The following is a 20,811-nucleotide window of genomic DNA, read 5'->3' as shown; positions in this document are numbered from 1 at the left end:
TCGGCTATTTTCTCCTGGCTGTTTTTCCCAGCTGTCTTTCCCAAGTAATTTTCCAATGTATTTTTCCTCTTACTGTAGTTACATATTATTTTTTGTTTTTATTTTTGCTTCTTTGTTTTCTCTATGTAAATTAACTCTGTCGTTGAATAGTTGATACAAAAGCAATGTACAATCAAACTTGATGCATTTATACTGATGAAATACTGATGAAGCCTACATATTGTAAAAACATTATTTTAAAAATTTCCGGGTTCACATAAGAAATAGAGGAAAGAAAACAGGAAATCTTTTTAACAATAATATACTTGCTCTTTTGGTCTATATATCACACCTATTTCCTAGTCATTCTATATACACCCATATTTGGCTGCAGCAGCTAATATTCTGGCAAGGAGCGGCAATATTATTTCTAGTAAGGAGTGACAAAAGGAAGGGTGCGTTGATTTTATTGTTAGCATGTCTGCTCTACTGCAGTACTTTTGCCCTTTAGTAATTCTCTTCTCCGATTATTACGCCTACTTTTATTTAAAATTCTATGTTAAGAAGAAACATGGATATAGAATTATATTACATACCGTTTTTTAAACTTTCTTTGAATGTTGTGTTTTATATTTTGAAATATTTTTAGACAATGTTCAGCATGTACACTCATTTTTTTGCCTGTATGTTTGACCAATAAACTGAAATTGAATTGAATTGAATTTGCGAAAGATTGTTATGAATGGAAATATTAACTTCTTAATATTTTAAAACACATTGTTTTTTTCTGTTATAGTGTGATAGAGGGCGTTACAATTAATAGCGTAAATTTAAAGTTCACCCTCATATATTTAATGAAAGTTAGTAATGTTGTTTTTATTAGACGAGACTTTTTTTATACCTTGTTTTAGTGAACACGTCGAATGCAAATGTTGATGATTTTGAATCTGAGATGCTATAGCTGAAGCAATATCAAATTCTATTCTATTTTTATTTGTACTACAGCACAATATTAGGACACTAAATTTATTACAATTTTTGCACCATAAGATTGATTGAATATTTTGCCAATCAAGGATTTAAGTTGCTTCATTTTTCACTATTTCTTGCTTATTGATGATCTTTTATTTCTTGCTTGTGTAAAATCATCAGAAGTTGAACATCTCCAACAAAGTAGCATTTTGAGGCCGTATTTAATGGATTTCTGAATAATTTGTTAATCGATTTACCCCGTCCTTTGTTTTGGTCGTTCCCACCTTTTCATGCCTCTGGAACCATCTCTGCCTTTGGGCGTTCCCACCCTTTGTCTTTGTCTTTTAGCCTTTCACTAGCTGTCTTCTCATTGGTCAGTTTATCCATCCAAGCACCAACCAGCTACCCAAACATATAAATATTTCTCTGTTTGGAGTTTCTACAGATATTATTCTCCTGAAGACGATTGAAGCATCTCAATCGAAACGTCGAGACTTTCTCAATTACAACTGTTCTTTTCAGAACTACCTACTTGGTGTACCACAAGCTTTAACATTATACATCTATGTTATTACTTCGCCATGCAAACCTTCAAACAATACTTCGATTTAAATTTCCATTCATTTTGGTAATGTTAGGCCCTGTTATTCAAACTATCGGTCGTGTCCCAAGTTATGAATCGCCAAGATATTTGGAGGGTCGCTGGGCATTTAATATGTCGGTGTCTGCTAATAGAACTTGTGCAAGTGCAACAATTGTTTGTAAAGTATCATTTTCTGAATTGGGCTTTTTACCCAAAAAGAAAAAATAGTATTATTAGTAGTATTTTTAAGCCAAAAATAAAAATGTAGGCATAATCGTAAGAAAAACACAGTAATTGTTAAAATAATAATAATAAAGGCATCATAGTTTGTTCAACCTATACCCACCAAATACCAGGGGCGGATTGCTATAAAATGGTCTTAGCTGGTAGTCTTAATTCCTGAAATAAGACCGCAGTATAGCAATGGTCTATTATCATAGACCAGTAGTGACTTCACGATTATAGCTGGCTAACCGTTAAGACCGTCTAAAAACCGCTTATAGCAATCCGCCCCATGGCTTTAAAGCCTAAGGACACTTTGTCTGTAAAATCTCAAGTCTACTTTTAATAAAAACAAATCTATGATAAAGTTTTTATTTTTAATCTGCTATGTCATATTTACCAATCTTTGGCATTTGTTGATTGGTTGGTATGAATTCTAGATCTGTGTGGGGTCAACCCTGCTTCACATTGGCCCAGTGTTGTGTTTGGCCTTCTCTTTATTGACAAAATATTCATTGAATATTTATTACTGTATAATAATTATTTTATTTTTTTCTCACGTTCCAGAATAGTTTGCCTCGTGGACCAAATTTGGCCCGCATGCTAAGAACCAGGGTCTTATATTTATAGAGACAAATTATTTTTGTATTTTTTCAGTGTAAAAGGTGGTACTGTAATATTTTTATTTTTATGTATTGCTCTACATCGCCCAGAATATTTATTTATTCTTTCTTTTGACTGGATATATTTTCAGTGCAAAGTACTGGTCTCCCAAATGGTCCAGTTATTTTTAACATGATAAGAATAGAAACTTAACATAATCAAATACAATCATTTTAAATAATAAAAACAAAAAACAAAAGGCATATACTGTATTAACATTTAAAATAACTGAAAAGAACAAAAACAAATATAATTTAAATATGATAAAATGCAAAATTAAGAAATAGCATTTTTGGAAATGTCCAAATGCATCTTGTTTGTATATTTTCTTATGTCATTTGGTAAGTTATTCCATTCTTTGGCAGGGTCTGTACTGAAAGATCCTTTTACCATGATTGTTATTCCAATTTGGTACAATTAAACTGTTGCTACTTTTGCTAAATTGGCCAAAATAAAACATTTGCTGACAACACAGCATTGAAAAACAAACTGCAGTACTTGTGACCTAAATGGACATACAGTTGAACTTGCCTATTAGTCGAATCCAAAATGCCATTGAAAAATTGTTGACTTAGATAAAATTTGACTTAAAGATTGTTAACTAATGGAAAATACAACAATTTGGCATATAAAATAAGATCGACTTAGAAAAAGAAAAGTCGCTTTGAAAAAGAAAAGTCGACTTAGATAAAGAAAAGTCGACTTAGAAAAAGAAAAGTCGACTTAGAAAAAGAAAAGTCGACTTAGGCAAGATTAACTGTATATTTTTTGTTTTACACCATGACTCATCAAAGCTTCTTTTTATTTAGACCTCTTAAGAGGCAAGTCCGACAGCTGCTTGCTGGGTTGCTGGAATGTGAACTGGATAGAATGTTGTCGTTCAATGATTACTTCCACATGGTCCAGGAAATTCTTAATCTTCAGAAGGTACATGTGTTCAATGCGGTCACTGCGCAAACAGTCAACATCTACATTCATCCAGGGAGTGGATGGGACAAGTTTACGAAAAGTGTTGAGGAGGAGACGCACATTTCAACAGAACAGCAACTTTTGTGTTTCAAAGATCAGATCCTGGATGTGAATACGTTCTCTATGGATAACAGGAACTATCCAGAGACCACGGCTGAGAATCCAATTATCTTGCTCAGAAAGGACCTGAAGAAGTTTCCGTCACCTATTCCACCTGCAAAACGTAAGTTTATTTGCTTATCCTAATCTTGTTTCAAATTTATGGTTTATGATTAATATTACTACCATAAAGAATTTGTATGTGAGTTAAGTCAGTTTTATTTTTGTCATTTTTATAGAACAATTCTGTAATTGATTTATGGTTGTTACAAAAATGATTATTTATTGTTCATAGCTCAGCAGGTCACAGCATATTTTTTTTTTTTTATTGCATGAATCATAATAGTAAAGCTTTGAATCACAAAATTGAGGGCTCGAATTTAAATTCAGATGTCGCTTATTTTACTTATTTAATGGAAGGAGTTTTTTTCCACGTTTTCTCTTCACCCATGGGATGTGGGTTGTAGCATTGGAATGACTTGATTATTCTATCCAGGATCAGCTGAGTCTCACCTCCCATCATCCCAATGTTTTAAATTTCAATATACTGTACCTGAAGTCTAAGAAGTCCATTTCTGGCTATTCAGACATGCCATAGCCATAATAAATATGTGTTCCTCAGCCACATCCATGGTTGGGCTGAGTTGTAGCTGGACTCTTCATTTGCATAAGTCTGTCTGTGAACCCACTCTTTGTTCTGTAGATGTTTGATAGAGGCCTTGGTGTAATCCGGTATAAAAAACACCCCATGATATTTTTTTTTTTTTTTCATAGCCTTTTTAATTCCACTTTTCAAATACAAATGTTTTCATAGCATATTATGCATGCACTTTTGAGCTTTTTAAAAAAAGTAAGATCTGATAACAAATATTCAGGAGAAAATGTAAGATAGTATTAAATATTAAAGGAAGTTTACTTAAAAAACATCAGGTTAATCAATAAAGCAGATTGTCAACACTTATCAGGTATAAAATATCCTTTGACGAATTATCTGATCTAAATTTTGCTTTAGAAAGATACATTATTTATTCATTTATCTTTTTCAGCAAAACTTCCCAAGATCGCGACACCATACAGCCTTGAAAATGATGCTCCTCTTGCAAAGGTGAAAAGCCTTGGAATTTCTTAGAGGGTCTTTTTGAAAATATAAGATTGATGGATTTAGAAACAATTGGATTGGCTGGTAGAGTATAGAAATGGTTTGTAATTGGTATGGCTGGTAGAGTACAGAAATGGTTTGTAATTGGTATGGCTGGTAGAGTACAGAAATGGTTTGTAATTGGTATGGCTGGTAGAGTACAGAAATGGTTTGTAATTGGTATGGCTGGTAGAGTACAGAAATGGTTTGTAATTGGTATGGCTGGTAGAGTACAGAAATGGTTTGTAATTGGTATGGCTGGTAGAGTACAGAAATGGTTTGTAATTGGTATGGCTGGTAGAGTACAGAAATGGTTTGTAATTGGTATGGCTGGTAGAGTACAGAAATGGTTTGTAATTGGTATGGCTGGTAGAGTACAGAAATGGTTTGTAATTGGTATGGCTGGTAGAGTACAGAAATGGTTTGTAATTGGTATGGCTGGTAGAGTACAGAAATGGTTTGTAATTGGTATGGCTGGTAGAGTACAGAAATGGTTTGTAATTGGTATGGCTGGTAGAGTACAGAAATGGTTTGTAATTGGTATGGCTGGTAGAGTACAGAAATGGTTTGTAATTGGTATGGCTGGTAGAGTACAGAAATGGTTTGTAATTGGTATGGCTGGTAGAGTACAGAAATGGTTTGTAATTGGTATGGCTGGTAGAGTACAGAAATGGTTTGTAATTGGTATGGCTGGTAGAGTACAGAAATGGTTTGTAATTGGTATGGCTGGTAGAGTACAGAAATGGTTTGTAATTGGTATGGCTGGTAGAGTACAGAAATGGTTTGTAATTGGTATGGCTGGTAGAGTACAGAAATGGTTTGTAATTGGTATGGCTGGTAGAGTACAGAAATGGTTTGTAATTGGTATGGCTGGTAGAGTACAGAAATGGTTTGTAATTGGTATGGCTGGTAGAGTACAGAAATGGTTTGTAATTGGTATGGCTGGTAGAGTACAGAAATGGTTTGTAATTGGTATGGCTGGTAGAGTACAGAAATGGTTTGTAATTGGTATGGCTGGTAGAGTACAGAAATGGTTTGTAATTGGTATGGCTGGTAGAGTACAGAAATGGTTTGTAATTGGTATGGCTGGTAGAGTACAGAAATGGTTTGTAATTGGTATGGCTGGTAGAGTACAGAAATGGTTTGTAATTGGTATGGCTGGTAGAGTACAGAAATGGTTTGTAATTGGTATGGCTGGTAGAGTACAGAAATGGTTTGTAATTGGTATGGCTGGTAGAGTACAGAAATGGTTTGTAATTGGTATGGCTGGTAGAGTACAGAAATGGTTTGTAATTGGTATGGCTGGTAGAGTACAGAAATGGTTTGTAATTGGTATGGCTGGTAGAGTACAGAAATGGTTTGTAATTGGTATGGCTGGTAGAGTACAGAAATGGTTTGTAATTGGTATGGCTGGTAGAGTACAGAAATGGTTTGTAATTGGTATGGCTGGTAGAGTACAGAAATGGTTTGTAATTGGTATGGCTGGTAGAGTACAGAAATGGTTTGTAATTTGTATGGCTGGTAGAGTACAGAAATGGTTTGTAATTGGATTGGCTGGTAGAGTACAGAAATTGGTTTGTAATTGGTATGGCTGGTAGACTACAGAAATGGTTTGTAATTGGTATGGCTGGTAGAGTACAGAAATGGTTTGTAATTGGTACTTTAAAGCAGTAAGTGATGTGGTAGTACTGTTTTGGAATTTGGTGGTTAAGTTCATGTAGTTTTAGTTGTGCTAAATTGACATTGTCCTTGGCATCAGCAGTCCATTACGATCTCTCCCTGCAAACCCAAAACCGCACCCTCTCCTTTTCCTGCCTAGTAATTTTGTTATAGAGTACAGTACAAACATTCCCAAATAATCCACTAATTTTCATTTTCCATTCCATATGAAATTGGAAAATAATTTCCGTAATTTCTGAACATTGTATGGAACTTCTTATAAGTGGATGTACTGTACATTTTTATGAAATTTAGAATGCGCCTGTATGGTAAACTTTGAGTGAGGAAGATTGCATTTTATGAAGTTATTGAGAATAGGGATGGATTTTCGTATGCAGAAACAGATTGCAGATTTTAGAAGATTGTGTATATTCAAAGAGGGAAGTGATGTGTATTTGTGTATTTGAAGAGTTGAGTCTTAAAGTCATAGAATATGAGAAGAGTTGAGTCTTAAACTTAGTCATGGAAAATATTAAGAGCATTGTTTAAGTGTTGAGTTTAAAAGTTTTCATATTTGGTGTGATCACAGTAGAATTATTACACCCTTTATTATTAGAATGATATTTTTATTATTATTTTATTCGTATTCTTCTTGATGTTAGTGGCTCCTGTATTTTTACTGATTGTATTATACTCTTTCTAAACATAAATAGTATTGGTCAAGCCGGCATATTCGCATGAATCCTATTATAGTTATTCAGGTCCTAAGTCTCCGAAAATCACTTGAGTCTCCCAGATGTTCAGGATGGCCTTCTACATTCGTGCAAGCAAGCAAGAATCTTTCAGAAAATAACCCATCTTTGTACTACTTTACTATCAATTGTCTCATGGAAGTTGGTGTCGATGGGTAATGGTTGAGAAAGTTCATTTATTTCACCTCCGCTTGGCCAACATACCAAACTTTATGTACATATTATAGACGTATACTAATATGTATATTGCTTATTTTGCAGGTTTGTTGCGGTTCAATGTATTATTACTTGATGATTGTTCAGAGCCTCCTTTTGATGCAAGACCAGATGGGCTTGGCTGTAAGGTGCTTCTGGTGAGTACAGAGTTAAGACCAGGGAACAGTTACATGGGTCTAAATATCTCACAGCAGAATGTTTTACTTTCATTTCATGTATTTATCACAGAAACAATCAAGCTACTATTTATGCTGTGAATGAGTATAACAATAAATAGTTATATACTCGCAGTCGAAAAGGCAGGAAAATACCTAAAAAATTCAAATGTAAAATTGAATAGCTCATTTGAAAGGATCAAATTAATTATTAACTTCCAACGAGAAATAGATCACAGAAGAAAAATGGTTTTCACTGATTTATAGACATTTTACTACAAAAATCTTTAAATTGATTATCAGCCAAATTAGGATCTGTGTGAAAGAAATACAGGAAAGTTATTGTTTAACTGCCCGAAAATTGACGGGGGAATTTTTTTTAATTCAAATTTTTATGTTAATAACTTAACAAATTACACATTTCTAATGTGGAATTCAAATTTTTATTTTTTTTAAATCATGGCAGATAGTACAGCTCTGAAAAAATATTATTTTATTGGCTATTTGACTGTGATTAAAAACAAACATGTAGTTTTCCTTTGTTTTTCAACTTTTATTATTATAACATAACATACAAAAATAGTGTGTAAAGATTGACCGTTGTTTCCAACAGATACTCATAATGCCCACAAAAATGTCATGTACTAGCTTTTAATGCTCCCTAGGGTCTGTTACCCATACATTTTGAATAACATTTACTCAGGCCCAGGGTACTTTTAATCCAGAAAATGATGTTGACATGCAATGTATAGAATAGCATATCTTCTGCTACTGTAAGCTGGTGGTGGCCAAGATGACTAGGTTGGTTCTTGACAGACTATGACATGTTAGAGTTAATAAACTCCAACGACCCCTCCCCTTCCCTCTTCCCCCACTTCATCTCCATACTGAGTAATAGTTGGAGGCAGGCTTTAGCTTCCCAGGAGCACTAGTATGGTTGCTAATCAAAATCAAGACTTACATTGTTGATATGATGAGTAGGCCTCCTTTTGGTATGAAAGGTAGACCTATGGTATAAAAAACCTACTGTGTGAAATTGTACATGTAGGCTTACAGGCCTAGCATAATGATTCCTTGGCATGGGGTAAAATAGGCCTACAGTACCTTGTTCCAAATACTTCAGCCTACGATGTCTTAGCATGATATCCAATGACATTTATAATAATATTCCATAGATCCTATGACATGCAGTACTTCCGTTGTCTACTGGAAAACCTCCTACCACGCTCCTACATACCTTCACATAATGCAATGACTCATGAGGCCTAGTGACTATAAATTAATTTTTACAATATTCCAAAGTAAACAATCAAAAACCACAAGGGAATGTATGTTAAAGATCAAACTGTTATACTGGTAGTAATGAATTGGTATAATCTTCTTTCTAGGAAAAAAAAAAAAGCATTTATAGCATACTTCGATCCTGTGCCAAATTGCGACCTGTCGCTTACTAACCATTACCACAGACTTTCGGGCTATGCTACCAATGCAACTTTACGCAAGTAAATAAAGGTATTTTAAGGTAAAAGGTTGCCAGAGAAGTCATAACCTTTAAGAACAAAAATTTGACAAAAGTTGAAAAGTAAATAAGATGCTCTTAATTTTCTTCCCCTTGTTTATGGAGCTAGGTGGGTGGTATTATTAGATAATTTTAAGTGTACCATTTAATATTTGATTCATTTCTGTCCTTCAGTACCCAACATGTTATAACAAATATGTTTAATGTTATTTTAAAATGTGTAAGTCATTAGCATAAAATAATATATTTTTAAAAATAGGAGTTACACACCTAATAAACTTTTGTATCTTCCTAGTGCCTACTATTTTTTTTCTGTAACTTGCCTAAGTTATGATAACAAAACTGTTGCAATCTTTCAGGGCCATCAGTAGCTGAGACTGGGTTTTTGTTTGATAGTAGCTTGCGATTTAATTTTATTATATAGCTGAAAAAAAAAAAAAAACCAATGTAGAATTTAATTACAAAATTAATAGTTGTTTGTGAGCTAGGCAGGTAGTATTGTTAGATAATTTTAAGTGTACTATTTAATATTTGATTAAATTCTGCTCCTCTGTATCCTGCATGTTACAACAAATAGGCTAATTACATTATTAAAAAATATGTAAATCAGTATGAAATAATTTTTTTTTTTTAAATAGAAGTTGTACACCTTCAGAAACTTTTGTATCTTCCTAATACTTACTTTAATCTATTTTCTGTAACTTTCCTGAGGTATAACAACACTATTGTCATCTTTAATGGCCATCTGTAGCTGAGACTGGGTTTTTATGTGATAGCAGCCTGTGATTTCATTACCTTATAGTTGAAAACATAAACAAACAATGTAAAATTGAATTGCAAAATAATGGTATATTTCATTAAATAGAGATATTCATTTGTTGTCCATGTATAAACAAAAGGCACATTGGGGTGATTGTTTTTGGTTTGTTTTCTTAATTTTACCCTGCATGGGTTCTTACAAGCTTGTGTTTACTCTAGCAGAAATGCCTATATTACCCATTTTAAAGCCCTTGTCCAGTCTATCAGTTGCCCATATATAGTCATGATGTGCCTATCATGACGTGATGTCATCATGATCATATTTAGGCATATCACATTTTTTTGTCAGTAGAATATGAATTTCTGGACAGGGCTAAAGACTGAACAGCATTACAATATGCCATGTTTTTATGACATCCTATATTCCTGTTATAATTATGCACTGATATTTACAAAAATTGATACTAATCAGGCATTGTCCACCTCAAGTAGATATAGAAATGTATTGCTTCTTAAGTCCATACCACTATCAAACTTTATGTGACGAATACCCATATTTGGGTATAATAGGACATCATTATGCCCATATATGGGCACATCACACAAATTTGTCACATGAAAGTTAATAGTGTGGATAAAGCATTATGCATGCTATAACCTGTAGGCTCCGTGTAGCATGTTGTAGTAGGCCCACAATGCGAAAAATTTGATCCGTCAAGATCAATAAACAAAATAGATACAGCTGTCATCCAGGTCTTCAAAAATACTGGTAGCAATGCATTGATATATAGCATCCTGCTTATCTTTGAATATATTCATCTGGTTTCACAAGTATTTTTTGGGGTAATTTTCTTTTGTTTAAGCAGTGAAATAAATGTTACAAACCTGCAATATTTCGGCTTTCTGTACAAATGTTACTAGAAAAATTGGATTATACAAAATCCTGTTGTTTCTGTCAAATAAGAATTTGCTAAAGCAGTGAGACGACATTCACATAAGTAAATATGTGCTACTCAATCTCATAATTTTAGGCATACAGGAAAACATAGAATTAATAATGACCCAAGCATGTTTTTGAACAGGAATGTCACCTAAGCTAACACTGTTAACAAGTGTCAGCTTTTTCTGAGTGGTTAACTATATCTAGTGGCTTTGAGTACCAGTATTAATTGACATATGGAGATGGCGACGGATGGGAAATAAGTAATTATGTGGGGGACAGGCTCAGGGTATGTAAACCCATTGGGAAATTCTGGACCTTGTAGGGGAATAAGCCTATATTATTTTGTGAATACAGTGGAATCCCTATTAAGGGGACACCTTCTGGACCCAAAAAAGTGTCCCCTTAATAGGGGTGTCCCAATGGAGGGGTTCTACTGTACTCATGCTTTTTTTACTTTTTTGGGGGTTGCGGCCGCACCCCCAGCCTACGCCCCTGCATTTAGCACAGATACTTCAAAGCCATATGAATTTGTGTAAACATTGTTTGATAATAAGTTCTTCTGGGCTTCTTGTGGCTACTATATTTTTTTGTGTTGATTTTTTTAAAATTTCAACTTTTGAATAAACAGTAATATACAAAATAAATAAGCACAACATGTTGTATTTTTAGCATAGCTGAGGCATACTTTTAGTTAAAATAAATTACTTTAGTTTCCATCCTAACTATAAGTTTTGTACTCACTTATGAAAAATGATAAGGAGGCCAGAGTAGGCCTACCTGGTATGAAGAAAGTTCTGTGTGTAGGTCTACAGTATGGTATCTCAAACCTGTGTGAGCTCTACTATAGGCTTCCGAACACAATGATCCCTGGGCATGGGTGAAATAGGCCTACAGTTCCTTGTCCCTGCTTAGGCCTCTGATACCTCATTTTTGTTTTATAATATCCCAGGACATTTTTAATAATTAATGTTTATAAATCCTATGATTGTTTTATAATTCAAATGCAGTAACTTGCGTTGTATATGAAAATTTTAAAATGAACCAGCTATTTCCCTTTGCAATGCCATCAATTGATGTAAAATGGTTCATTGGGCCTAGTAAATAAAATCAATTTTACGATATACCAACGCAAATAATTTATCAGATAACAGGGGAGTTAGTTCAATACAAATTCACAATGCCATTTGACTATAATGAATGTCTATCGATTTCAAACTGGTCGTAAAAAGAAAATATATTTAACAAAAGCAATGATAGCATACGTCGATCCTCTGCGAAATAGTGGCCTGCCACTTACTGAACCTTCGCACAGCCGTTCGGGCTATGCTACCAAAGCTACCTCCTGCAAGAAATTAAGTGGCTGTGTTCTTCAAGATAAATAGTTGTATACAAATAAAAAGTCATGATGTGCCTATGTATGATCATTACCATATTTAGGTATGTCACATGTTTTTGTCAAATAGAATATGAAAGTCTGAAAAGGGCTAAAGATAAATTAAACTATCCACACTATCAAATTTTCTTTGATGAAAAACTGTTGTATGCCCATATATAGTCATGATGTGCCTATATATGGCCATGATGTGATGTCATCATTACCATATTTAGGCATGTCACATGTTTTTGTCAAATAAAATTTGATAGTCTGGACAGGCCTTTAGGCCTTCCCAGCAACATTGCTTCTTAATTAAGACCTGTCCACACCACTATCAAACTTTATGTGACAATAAATGTGATATGCCCATATTTGGGTGTAATATGACATCATCGTGCCCATATATGGGCACATCGCACAAATGTGTCACATAACATTTGATAGTGTTAAAGCATTATGCATGCTTAGAAAGAATAATGATGTAGGCTCCCTGGAGCGTGGTGTAGGCTTAGAATCGAATAATTCGATCCGTGGAGCTTGTTCAACAAAATAAACACACCAATCATCCAGGTCTGTCAAAAACCACAAAGGAAACATGTGGGTATTTATTGATCTGAAAACTATATCAATGACAATGAATTGTTGAATAGTTTTCCTTTCTAGGAAATAAAAAAAAAAAATTTATAAGGAAAATGATAACTCGTTTCGAACTCGTGATCTCGTATGCTATTGACCGTATCACAGAACATCGCGTCAAGTTACCACGCTGTTTCTCACTTGTATTTAAGCTATAAGAACTACAGTAGTGGTAGAGTAAAGATGCTCTGAAACCTATGGGCTGGTTAGACTTTAGTTTTGTTTTTCAAACTTTCATAATATTTTTAATGCACCATATAATGTAGGAAAATGTATTAGTAATAATATAATCAACTGATTCATATATTTAGAAGGAAGTCCAAAATTCATATTTGATTGTTTTAGGATTGCTTTTATGTTTTTTTAATGGTATTCATTCAGTAATCCATAATCTTGTGTTTTTTGCAAGCTACTTGATCCAAGGAATACTGCTTCTTGCTGGGAGATATAAGAGGTGTAGTTTGTTAGAGGCTGCTACTTGTTTGCATGGATCATGGAGTTATAAAATTAATTAATTATCAAAATAATTATAACTCCATGCATGGATAGGCCTCAACTTTGCTAGGAAGTATATGCTGCTACTTGTTTGATAGGCTGCAACTGGCTAGGAGAGATAGGCTGCAACTTGCTAGGAGATACTCTAGGCTGCTACTGGCTAGGAGAGATAGCTGAAACTTCCTAGGAGGAATAGATTGCTAACTGGCTAGGCTTTTTAAGTCTCAGAAAAAGCGACCTAAATAAATAAACAAGTTAATCAACAAAATATTATTATTATTGAAAAATGTAGGCCTAGATGAGATGTAAATGATAACATTCTTAAGAAAAGTAAATAGTGAACAAGTATATTCTCTTGGTTTTTTTTTTTAAATTAAATCTCAATGCATTATAAAAAGAATGAATAAATTATTAGATATTAAATTTACTGTTTTAAATATTTATTTCAGTTCTGTTCTTAAATATGCTCCAGGTTAGCGCAAAAATACTTTAAAGTTTATTGAATATATAGGTAATCATTTGGACTGTAATTTAGGAGTTTGTCACTCTTCTGGGCAGCTAGTGCCTACTATATTTCTTTATTTTTTTTTTAATGGTTAAAACATTTTAATGAATTTACAAACAGTAATAAACAATAAAAAGTACAACCTATTGTCATTTTTACTATTTTTTAGTTGAGGCTTACTTTTAGTAGAATAAATTACTTAAATAGCTTCCATCCTAAGTTTGGGATTTGTACTCACTTTTGAGAAAAATGATAACAGGACGAATTAAGGAAGTTAACGATACATGGTGCCTTGAACAATGTACATGAGATGGAATACTCTACCTCTTTTTCACCAATGAAGATGTTGAAAATAATGTTCAACATAACTTCACAATTAAGGGACTTCTTAAATGGTTAATATTTGAAATACATAGCCCATATTTAACCATGTTACCATGGCCCATTGCTTAGTCTCTCTTTCTCTTTAGGAGTTGCATAGCCAAGCAGAGTGCCACAACCTAATATCGGCACTGGTTCGAACGGCACGCTCGCCTATGGCTTTGGTGGTAGAACAAGTCTTCTCAGATAATAAACCGTAGGACCAGTGTACACAATGACCCGTATGCACTATAAAGAACCCAGTACATCATTCGAGTCGAGTAGGGGATACCCTGGTGTACTGGTACAGACAGCCCCTATGGTGGACAACGAAAGTTGCTGGTACCATGTTACCGGGTAACACAGACAGGGGCCCTTAGGGGAGAGGAAAATCATTAATCGAGTCACTATTCCACTTATCATGCGCCATGAGCATCTTGTTTGTTGGTTATCGGCGCTATACAAATCAACACCATTATTATTAATTGGTAATCACCTTCTGAACCATTTGACCACTTACACTGTAAAAATATTGGAACACATTATTATGATGTAGCTAAATCTGCAAAACCACTATACCTCTGAAAGCCTGTTGTTAATTACCAAATACTTACAGCATCAATGCCCATACAGTAGTTCCAAAAGGTCTGTGTATTCATTCCGATGGATGGTAAATATAAATATGATTTGAAAATTAAAAATTTAAACTGATTTTCTAGCAAGTCTCTTCCATACCAAGTGGCCATCGAAATATATTGCTTTATTATACACATATCATTATTTTACTTGGTCGAGTTGGTACTACATAATTATGAAGAATATCGACCTGTCAAAAAATCAATATTTTCCACTCAAATAGAACAACTAGGTACGGAAGAAACTATCGATTGGAAATTTTTCATGTTTGGCTTTAGATTGTTATACAAATTACGTTTTCGAAATAAAAAAAATTTCAATATGAAAAAATACAAAAAGCCATTATGGCGTGCCTCGAACCTATGTCAAATACAGCAGCTGCATATAGTCATTCGCGTTCACGGCACAGCACCACAGCTATCCCATGCAGGAAAATAAAGGAACATGTCCATTACCGTAAATAAACATGAAGGCCAAGATTAATCAAGAGGGTATTATAAATATATTGCATTCTTATTTTAGTTTATGCAAATTTTTTAATGATGTTATTGTTTTTAGTTTATCATTTATTTTTTTCAGTTCAGTCTTTTGCAACATACACAAACTTCTAAATAGGCAATATCAGGGTGTAAGTTATGACACCTTGGTATATATTTTCAGGTGATAAAGAATTTTTCAACATAGATACAACATTAGAAACAAAATATTTTATTCGATCCAGCAACCCCTTTTTATTACTGTAGGCCTATAATGCAGTCCATTAAACCAAAATCAATATGAGATCCAGGTATGCTAAAATGCAGTCACTGCAGATATGTGTGTATAATAGTTATGGATTGTTAAGTTGTAATAATAGCTGAATTACTGTGTTATACAAATTTCATTTTATGAGAAGGAAGGAATTTGTAAACAAACTCGGCAGTGTTCTAGCTGTAGAAAGGGGAGTAGGTTTGTCAGGGTTGTAGGTGTAAAATACTGAGGGTGGGTGGTGGACATTTTAAGGGTGAGTGGAGGATAACATTCGTAAATTTCACATAATAAGAGTGGATTTTAAGGATGGGCAAGTGGGTTAATAAAGGTGGGTGGAAGGCCATAAAAGTAGCTTTAGACTAAGTTAAAAACTTCAAGGCAGGGTGGCCCTGGGTGGTAGACATTTTAAGGGTGGTGGGTGATAACATTGCTAAACTATGAGTGGATTTTAAGGATTCATCAGATGCAGGGAAGTGGTGCAGACAACAGACTTATTTTTCAAAGGTTCTAGAATAGATTTCCACTTCGATTGATGATCCTGCTAATCCATAGTATTTATAAATCTTTAATTCTACCAAGTTCAATTCTTGTAAAACACCTAGAGTTTGTACTAAACTACAACTAAAGCTCTAGCCAAAGTACCAAATTTTATTAGACAAAAACATCTGTCCATGATCACACCATGACTGGTCTCCAGTTGTCAGTGACACTTGGTAGCGATTTAATGGAAATGCCTGATATTGGTAATCTTGCCAACTACCAACTATTACCAGGCTTAGGCCTACAAAAAAACGTAGATAGCTTCCTTGTAGGATCTAAGGTTGTTCTTACACTTTTTCGTACAAAACAAAAAACTGATTGGTATTCAGTAAATTTTTATTGAAATTCAGCAACATCACCTTCAGAAAATCATGTCCAGATGATTGTCAGGAAGTTGATGATGTTTAGTAAATTGCAGATGGTAATGGTTAGTGGCAGGAAGGCTGAATCTTTTTGAACTCTTGATTCATCGCAGATGAATCAAGGAAACTTTTTCGATTTTATCGGGAACAGCTACACTGTACGTACTATAGCGATTACTGTAGTGAGTGTTATGATATAATGGACACAAGGCTCAAACTACAAAACAACTCCACCTCCGAGTCTTCTAAGGATACTTGTATGATGGAGAATCACATAGAATATTATGTGGTGTTCTAGGGCTTCTAGGAGTAGCATTCTCTATAAACATTTTTCATTAAAAGAATAAATGTTAGATAATATTGTGGTGTCTGGTTTACTTTAAACAGTGGGATCTTGCGAAATAAAATCAAAGAAAGCCAGGTCAACCTTGAAACACTTAAGACTCACAAAGTATATATTGAAGAAAATTTACAGTGGCTAATGTCAAAGTTGGATATTGATCTCCTTCAAATTATTCCTGATGATTTGAAAGATGGAATCAATGAAGAGTTGGAGATGAGAGCCAACTTACAAAAGGAGCAACTGATGCTAATGCGGCAAGAATATTCTCAACAGGTAAGACTAGTGTTAGACAGTTGTTAGGGTAAGGCTCAGGAGTTTAGTGTTAATTTTGGTGGTATGCTGTAAAGATGTGTGTGTGTGTTGATGAGTTAGTTGCATTGCCGTTGCATGCAGTGAGTACCTGGCTTAAGTTCACCTCAGCCCCATTTTTAAAAATACTAGATCCCCTTCCTTCCCCCCACCTTTTTAGTTTTTTCAGCACTTTTGTGGAATATAGTCATTAAAATTATTTTGCTTTATATTTGTTGATTTTATGTCCTGTATTCAATTTCTTTTTGTTAAGCTCCCCACACTAAAGTTTTATATGAAAAAAATACTAGTGATTTTCCCATTATATAAGGGTGAGCAATTACATTACCCATATATGGGCAAATCAGAGAAAATTTAAATTTGTTTCCACAGAGCATTAGATTTTACTTCAAAATTTAACAAATTTGTATGATTGCTAGAGCCGAACAAGTTAAGGTAAAATTTATGGCTTCCTCCACCTCTGCTTGCCTTGCATTATTTGTAGTGTAACAAACTCCTTCTTTATTTTAGATATTGGTTAATTCAGTGCATCCACTCTTTGATGAATTTGATAAACTGAACAGAAAAATCATTTATCAAAATGTTTTGGAAGTGTCATATGATGACAAGCAGAAGTGTCAGCCACATGAACATTGGTAAATATAAACCTCTGTCCAGACTAACAAAATTTTGACAAGAACATTTTACATGCCTAAGCATGGCCTAAGTATGGTCATGATGTCATCAAATAATGACCATGATGTGCCATCATATTATATAAGCTATATTATATGGGCAATCAACAGTTTTTTTGTACAGAGTCTTAAGTTTTATGGTTTTGTCATTTTTTGGGTAATAAAACAATAATTATAGGCCCTATATATTATGCAGTTCAGCCAGCCATTGTCCATCTATGAACGTTGGAAATGTAATATTCCTGTGATTGGCTTAGATCATAGGTGGCAGCTGAGTTTGAATAGTAGGTGGGCCAGGTAAGAACTTTGTGAGGGAAAGAGAAGCTGGGGCCTGGTGGGTCACTCACTGTAGACCCCTTTTTAGGGTCCAGGAGCTGAAGGCCCTCCAAAACAGTAATAGTTTTCAACCATGATTAACAACAGTCAACTGGTGATCCATCAGCCTGTTGTTTTGTCAAAATCAGTATTCAAAACTTTTTTGTCAAATTATTGGTAAGGGCGTACAGGAGGGCTGGCCCACCCACTATAATTGTTGGGTGAGTCTCTGTGCTGCGACCAGTGGCTTAGATTGGCCTTTATAGCCTCTGTTGTCTTCAGATTGTGATACAATTGTAACATGAAAGTATATCACCCTTATTAATATCTAATGATAATATTGATAAAAATACAATGATAATAAATAAAATAAAATGTATAGATTTTAATTTTGTTTTCTTTGTTTTTCAGTTATAATCGATTTGAAGTGCTCGTCAAAGGTACAAAAACAATTTCAGATCAATTTAGGGATGATAAACGTGCCAAGCGTCTCGCTTACAATGAGGAACAGATACATAAAATGGACAAGTAATTATTCTTCTCACTTAATTATTTTATGTTGTTTACAAAATACACTAAATTAATACTGTTCTTGAATGCTGCTATTCATCTTAATATTTTTCTTTATAAACAAATAATGACAATGATGAGGATGATGGTTGTAGTGGTGTTGTGATGATGATATGTTATGTATGATCATTTAGTAAAATTATAATTTTACTATATTGATTCTTATTCTTATTAATGTTTAAAATATACTTATTTAAATTGCATATATAACTATACTGAACTTAAAATTGCTTATATATATTATTTTAATATTTGTTATTTTAATATCTTTTTCAGCTAAAATGATATTTTCAAAAAACCTTGCTAAATATTAGAAAATGCTGTTAATTAAAAAAAGGGTGCCAAACATTCACATTGGTCTTTTAAAAAGAGTTAATTATATTTTATATGATCTTTATCCAATAATATAAAATAAATTCTGAAAAATGATGGTCTTCAACAAAGATTCAAATTACAGAATCTCGGAATCGTTTAATTAGAGACTTCACCTTGTTTGTATTGTAGATTATATACAACGTGTGCTCAACTTGTTTTGAAATTTATTTCATTTATTTATTTATTTTTTTACTAACTTTTAAGGAACTTGGCTGATGTGTTATTAGTGAAATGTTATTTTAATCACTTACTGTTTTAGGGCAAGAATCTTTTTTCATAATTTTGTGTACGACATTGAATCGAGGTAAATTTATAAAGTAAATACTTCTGGATGGTTTAATGATATATGTTAGAATATTTATGGCTATATCATTATTGGTAACTGTTTGAGAGTTTAAGTGACTGTAGTATTTTGTTGCTGTGAATCTTGCGGCACTTCTTTGCACCATTTCAATTTTGTTTATTAGACAAATTTGATTTGGATTTTAGAATGAGCAGGCATATTTAAGTTTTGAACAAAATACTGTAAGTGATTTGTATGCTGCTGCTTTGACTTGCGTCATATCTTGATAAGTTTCTTGTCAGAAAACCCAGCTCTTCTTTGCACCATTTCAATCTTGTTTATAAGACAAATTTGATTTGGATTTCAGACTGAGCAAGCATATTTAAGTTTTGAACAAAATACTGTAAATGATTTGTATGCTGCTGCTTCGACTTGCTTCACATCTTGATAAGTTTCTTCTCTGAAAACCTAGGATTTTCTTTAAATCATTTAGAACTTTATGTGTGGTTCCCATGTATTCAAAAATTTAATGGATTTTTACTCCATGTCATAGTAATTTTGTGGCAATTGTATGAATTAAATTACATTTTTTTTTAGAAGTTTTGAAGTTGCTTCTGATCTGATTTTTCAATTACTTACAGGTCGAAAAAGTAAACAGTTGTCGGCAAATAACTTGATCTTTGAGTTCTGGATCTGAGATTTTCTCCAATGTCAATGTATAACAAAAACATGAACAGTCACAACACGCTGAGTCGTTTTTGTAAGCCTGACTGGATCCAATTTAGTGTTTGTCCTGATATTCCGTATCTACAAAGTTTGTAAAGTAATCTTTGATGTTGGACAGTATGGAATGATCTGCACATCAGTATGGTGCTTATTTCCTTGATTAAGCTAGTGGCTGATCCAGTGATTTTCGCATGAATGTTTCTTTTGGAATCCATTTTGATATAGTTTGATAAGGTTTCTATTAATATATGAATATAAAATAGTATGCTCTAGTAACTGGATACCGATGTCAGTATGAGACTGGTCTATACTTTGCATATATCGACTTACTGCCTTTCTTGGAATGGGGCAAATATTTGGTGATACCCAGTCATCCAGGACAATTTTTGTTTGTAAGAATTGGATTTTAGTTAGGATTGGAGCTAATTCTTCTGCACAATTTGCCATATTTCTTATGGCAATCTATTTTGGACCAGTTGCGTTATAGGGCTTAAGGTTTCCTATATGAGTTTTATTACTATTTATTACAATTTCAAAATCTTCCATCTTAGGTTACTGATTTTGTATTGAGAGTATAGAGAGCTTTCGATTACAAGATGGCTGTAAGATCTAGGATTTAATGACGTCCCATACTAATCTGTGTATGTGAGAATGCCTGAACCCGAATCTATATTGTGCAAAGAACGTAGGACCGTCATGGATGAGTGAATCTGTTTACACTGTCATAGAAAATGAAAGCTCCTTAATAATATCCTGGCCTTTATGCCATGGCCTCTAGGATATCATGTTGTTGCAGTTAGTGCCTTGGGATTTAAACCTAGCAGATATCCACTTACACTGTGAAACAGATTAGAAAAAGAGTATATTGTTACTTGCTCAAAAGACACATCAATGTGGTCATAGCTGGAATCAACTAAATCCTGCTTAGG

The 20,811-nt window shown here is 33.8% G+C and overlaps 1 protein-coding gene and 1 long non-coding RNA gene across 5 annotated transcripts in view; one reads left to right on the top strand and one right to left on the bottom strand.

Moving 5' to 3' along the window:
• Positions 1-20,811, top strand: part of LOC117111967 (serine/threonine-protein kinase TBK1-like) — a 75,228-nt gene that overhangs the window by 50,274 nt on the left and 4,143 nt on the right. For all 3 annotated transcript variants that reach the window (XM_033255021.1, XM_033255020.1, XM_033255022.1), the window contains exons 7-12: positions 3,229-3,611; positions 4,534-4,592; positions 7,298-7,389; positions 16,675-16,903; positions 17,450-17,574; positions 18,340-18,456. In XM_033255021.1, the coding sequence (XP_033110912.1) occupies positions 3,229-3,611; positions 4,534-4,592; positions 7,298-7,389; positions 16,675-16,903; positions 17,450-17,574; positions 18,340-18,456 (1,005 nt within the window). The remainder of the gene's footprint in view (positions 1-3,228; positions 3,612-4,533; positions 4,593-7,297; positions 7,390-16,674; positions 16,904-17,449; positions 17,575-18,339; positions 18,457-20,811) is intronic.
• On the bottom strand, positions 7,940-14,748 carry LOC117111968. Of its 2 annotated transcripts, XR_004445949.1 has the most exons (4): positions 14,614-14,748; positions 9,609-9,721; positions 9,197-9,350; positions 7,940-8,791 (listed from the first exon to the last, which is right to left on the bottom strand). It is a non-coding gene; the product is annotated as an uncharacterized LOC117111968 (long non-coding RNA). The 2 variants fall into 2 exon arrangements; XR_004445948.1 differs by having other exon boundaries at positions 7,940-9,350.

Source organism: Anneissia japonica, unplaced genomic scaffold (assembly GCF_011630105.1).
Source record: "Anneissia japonica isolate Jap-2015-1 unplaced genomic scaffold, ASM1163010v1 scaffold284828_len130523_cov99, whole genome shotgun sequence".
NCBI classification, from domain to species: Eukaryota; Metazoa; Echinodermata; class Crinoidea; order Comatulida; family Comatulidae; genus Anneissia; species Anneissia japonica.
Note: the sequence above shows the minus strand (reverse complement) of the source record. Positions and strands in the feature narration are given on the sequence as shown.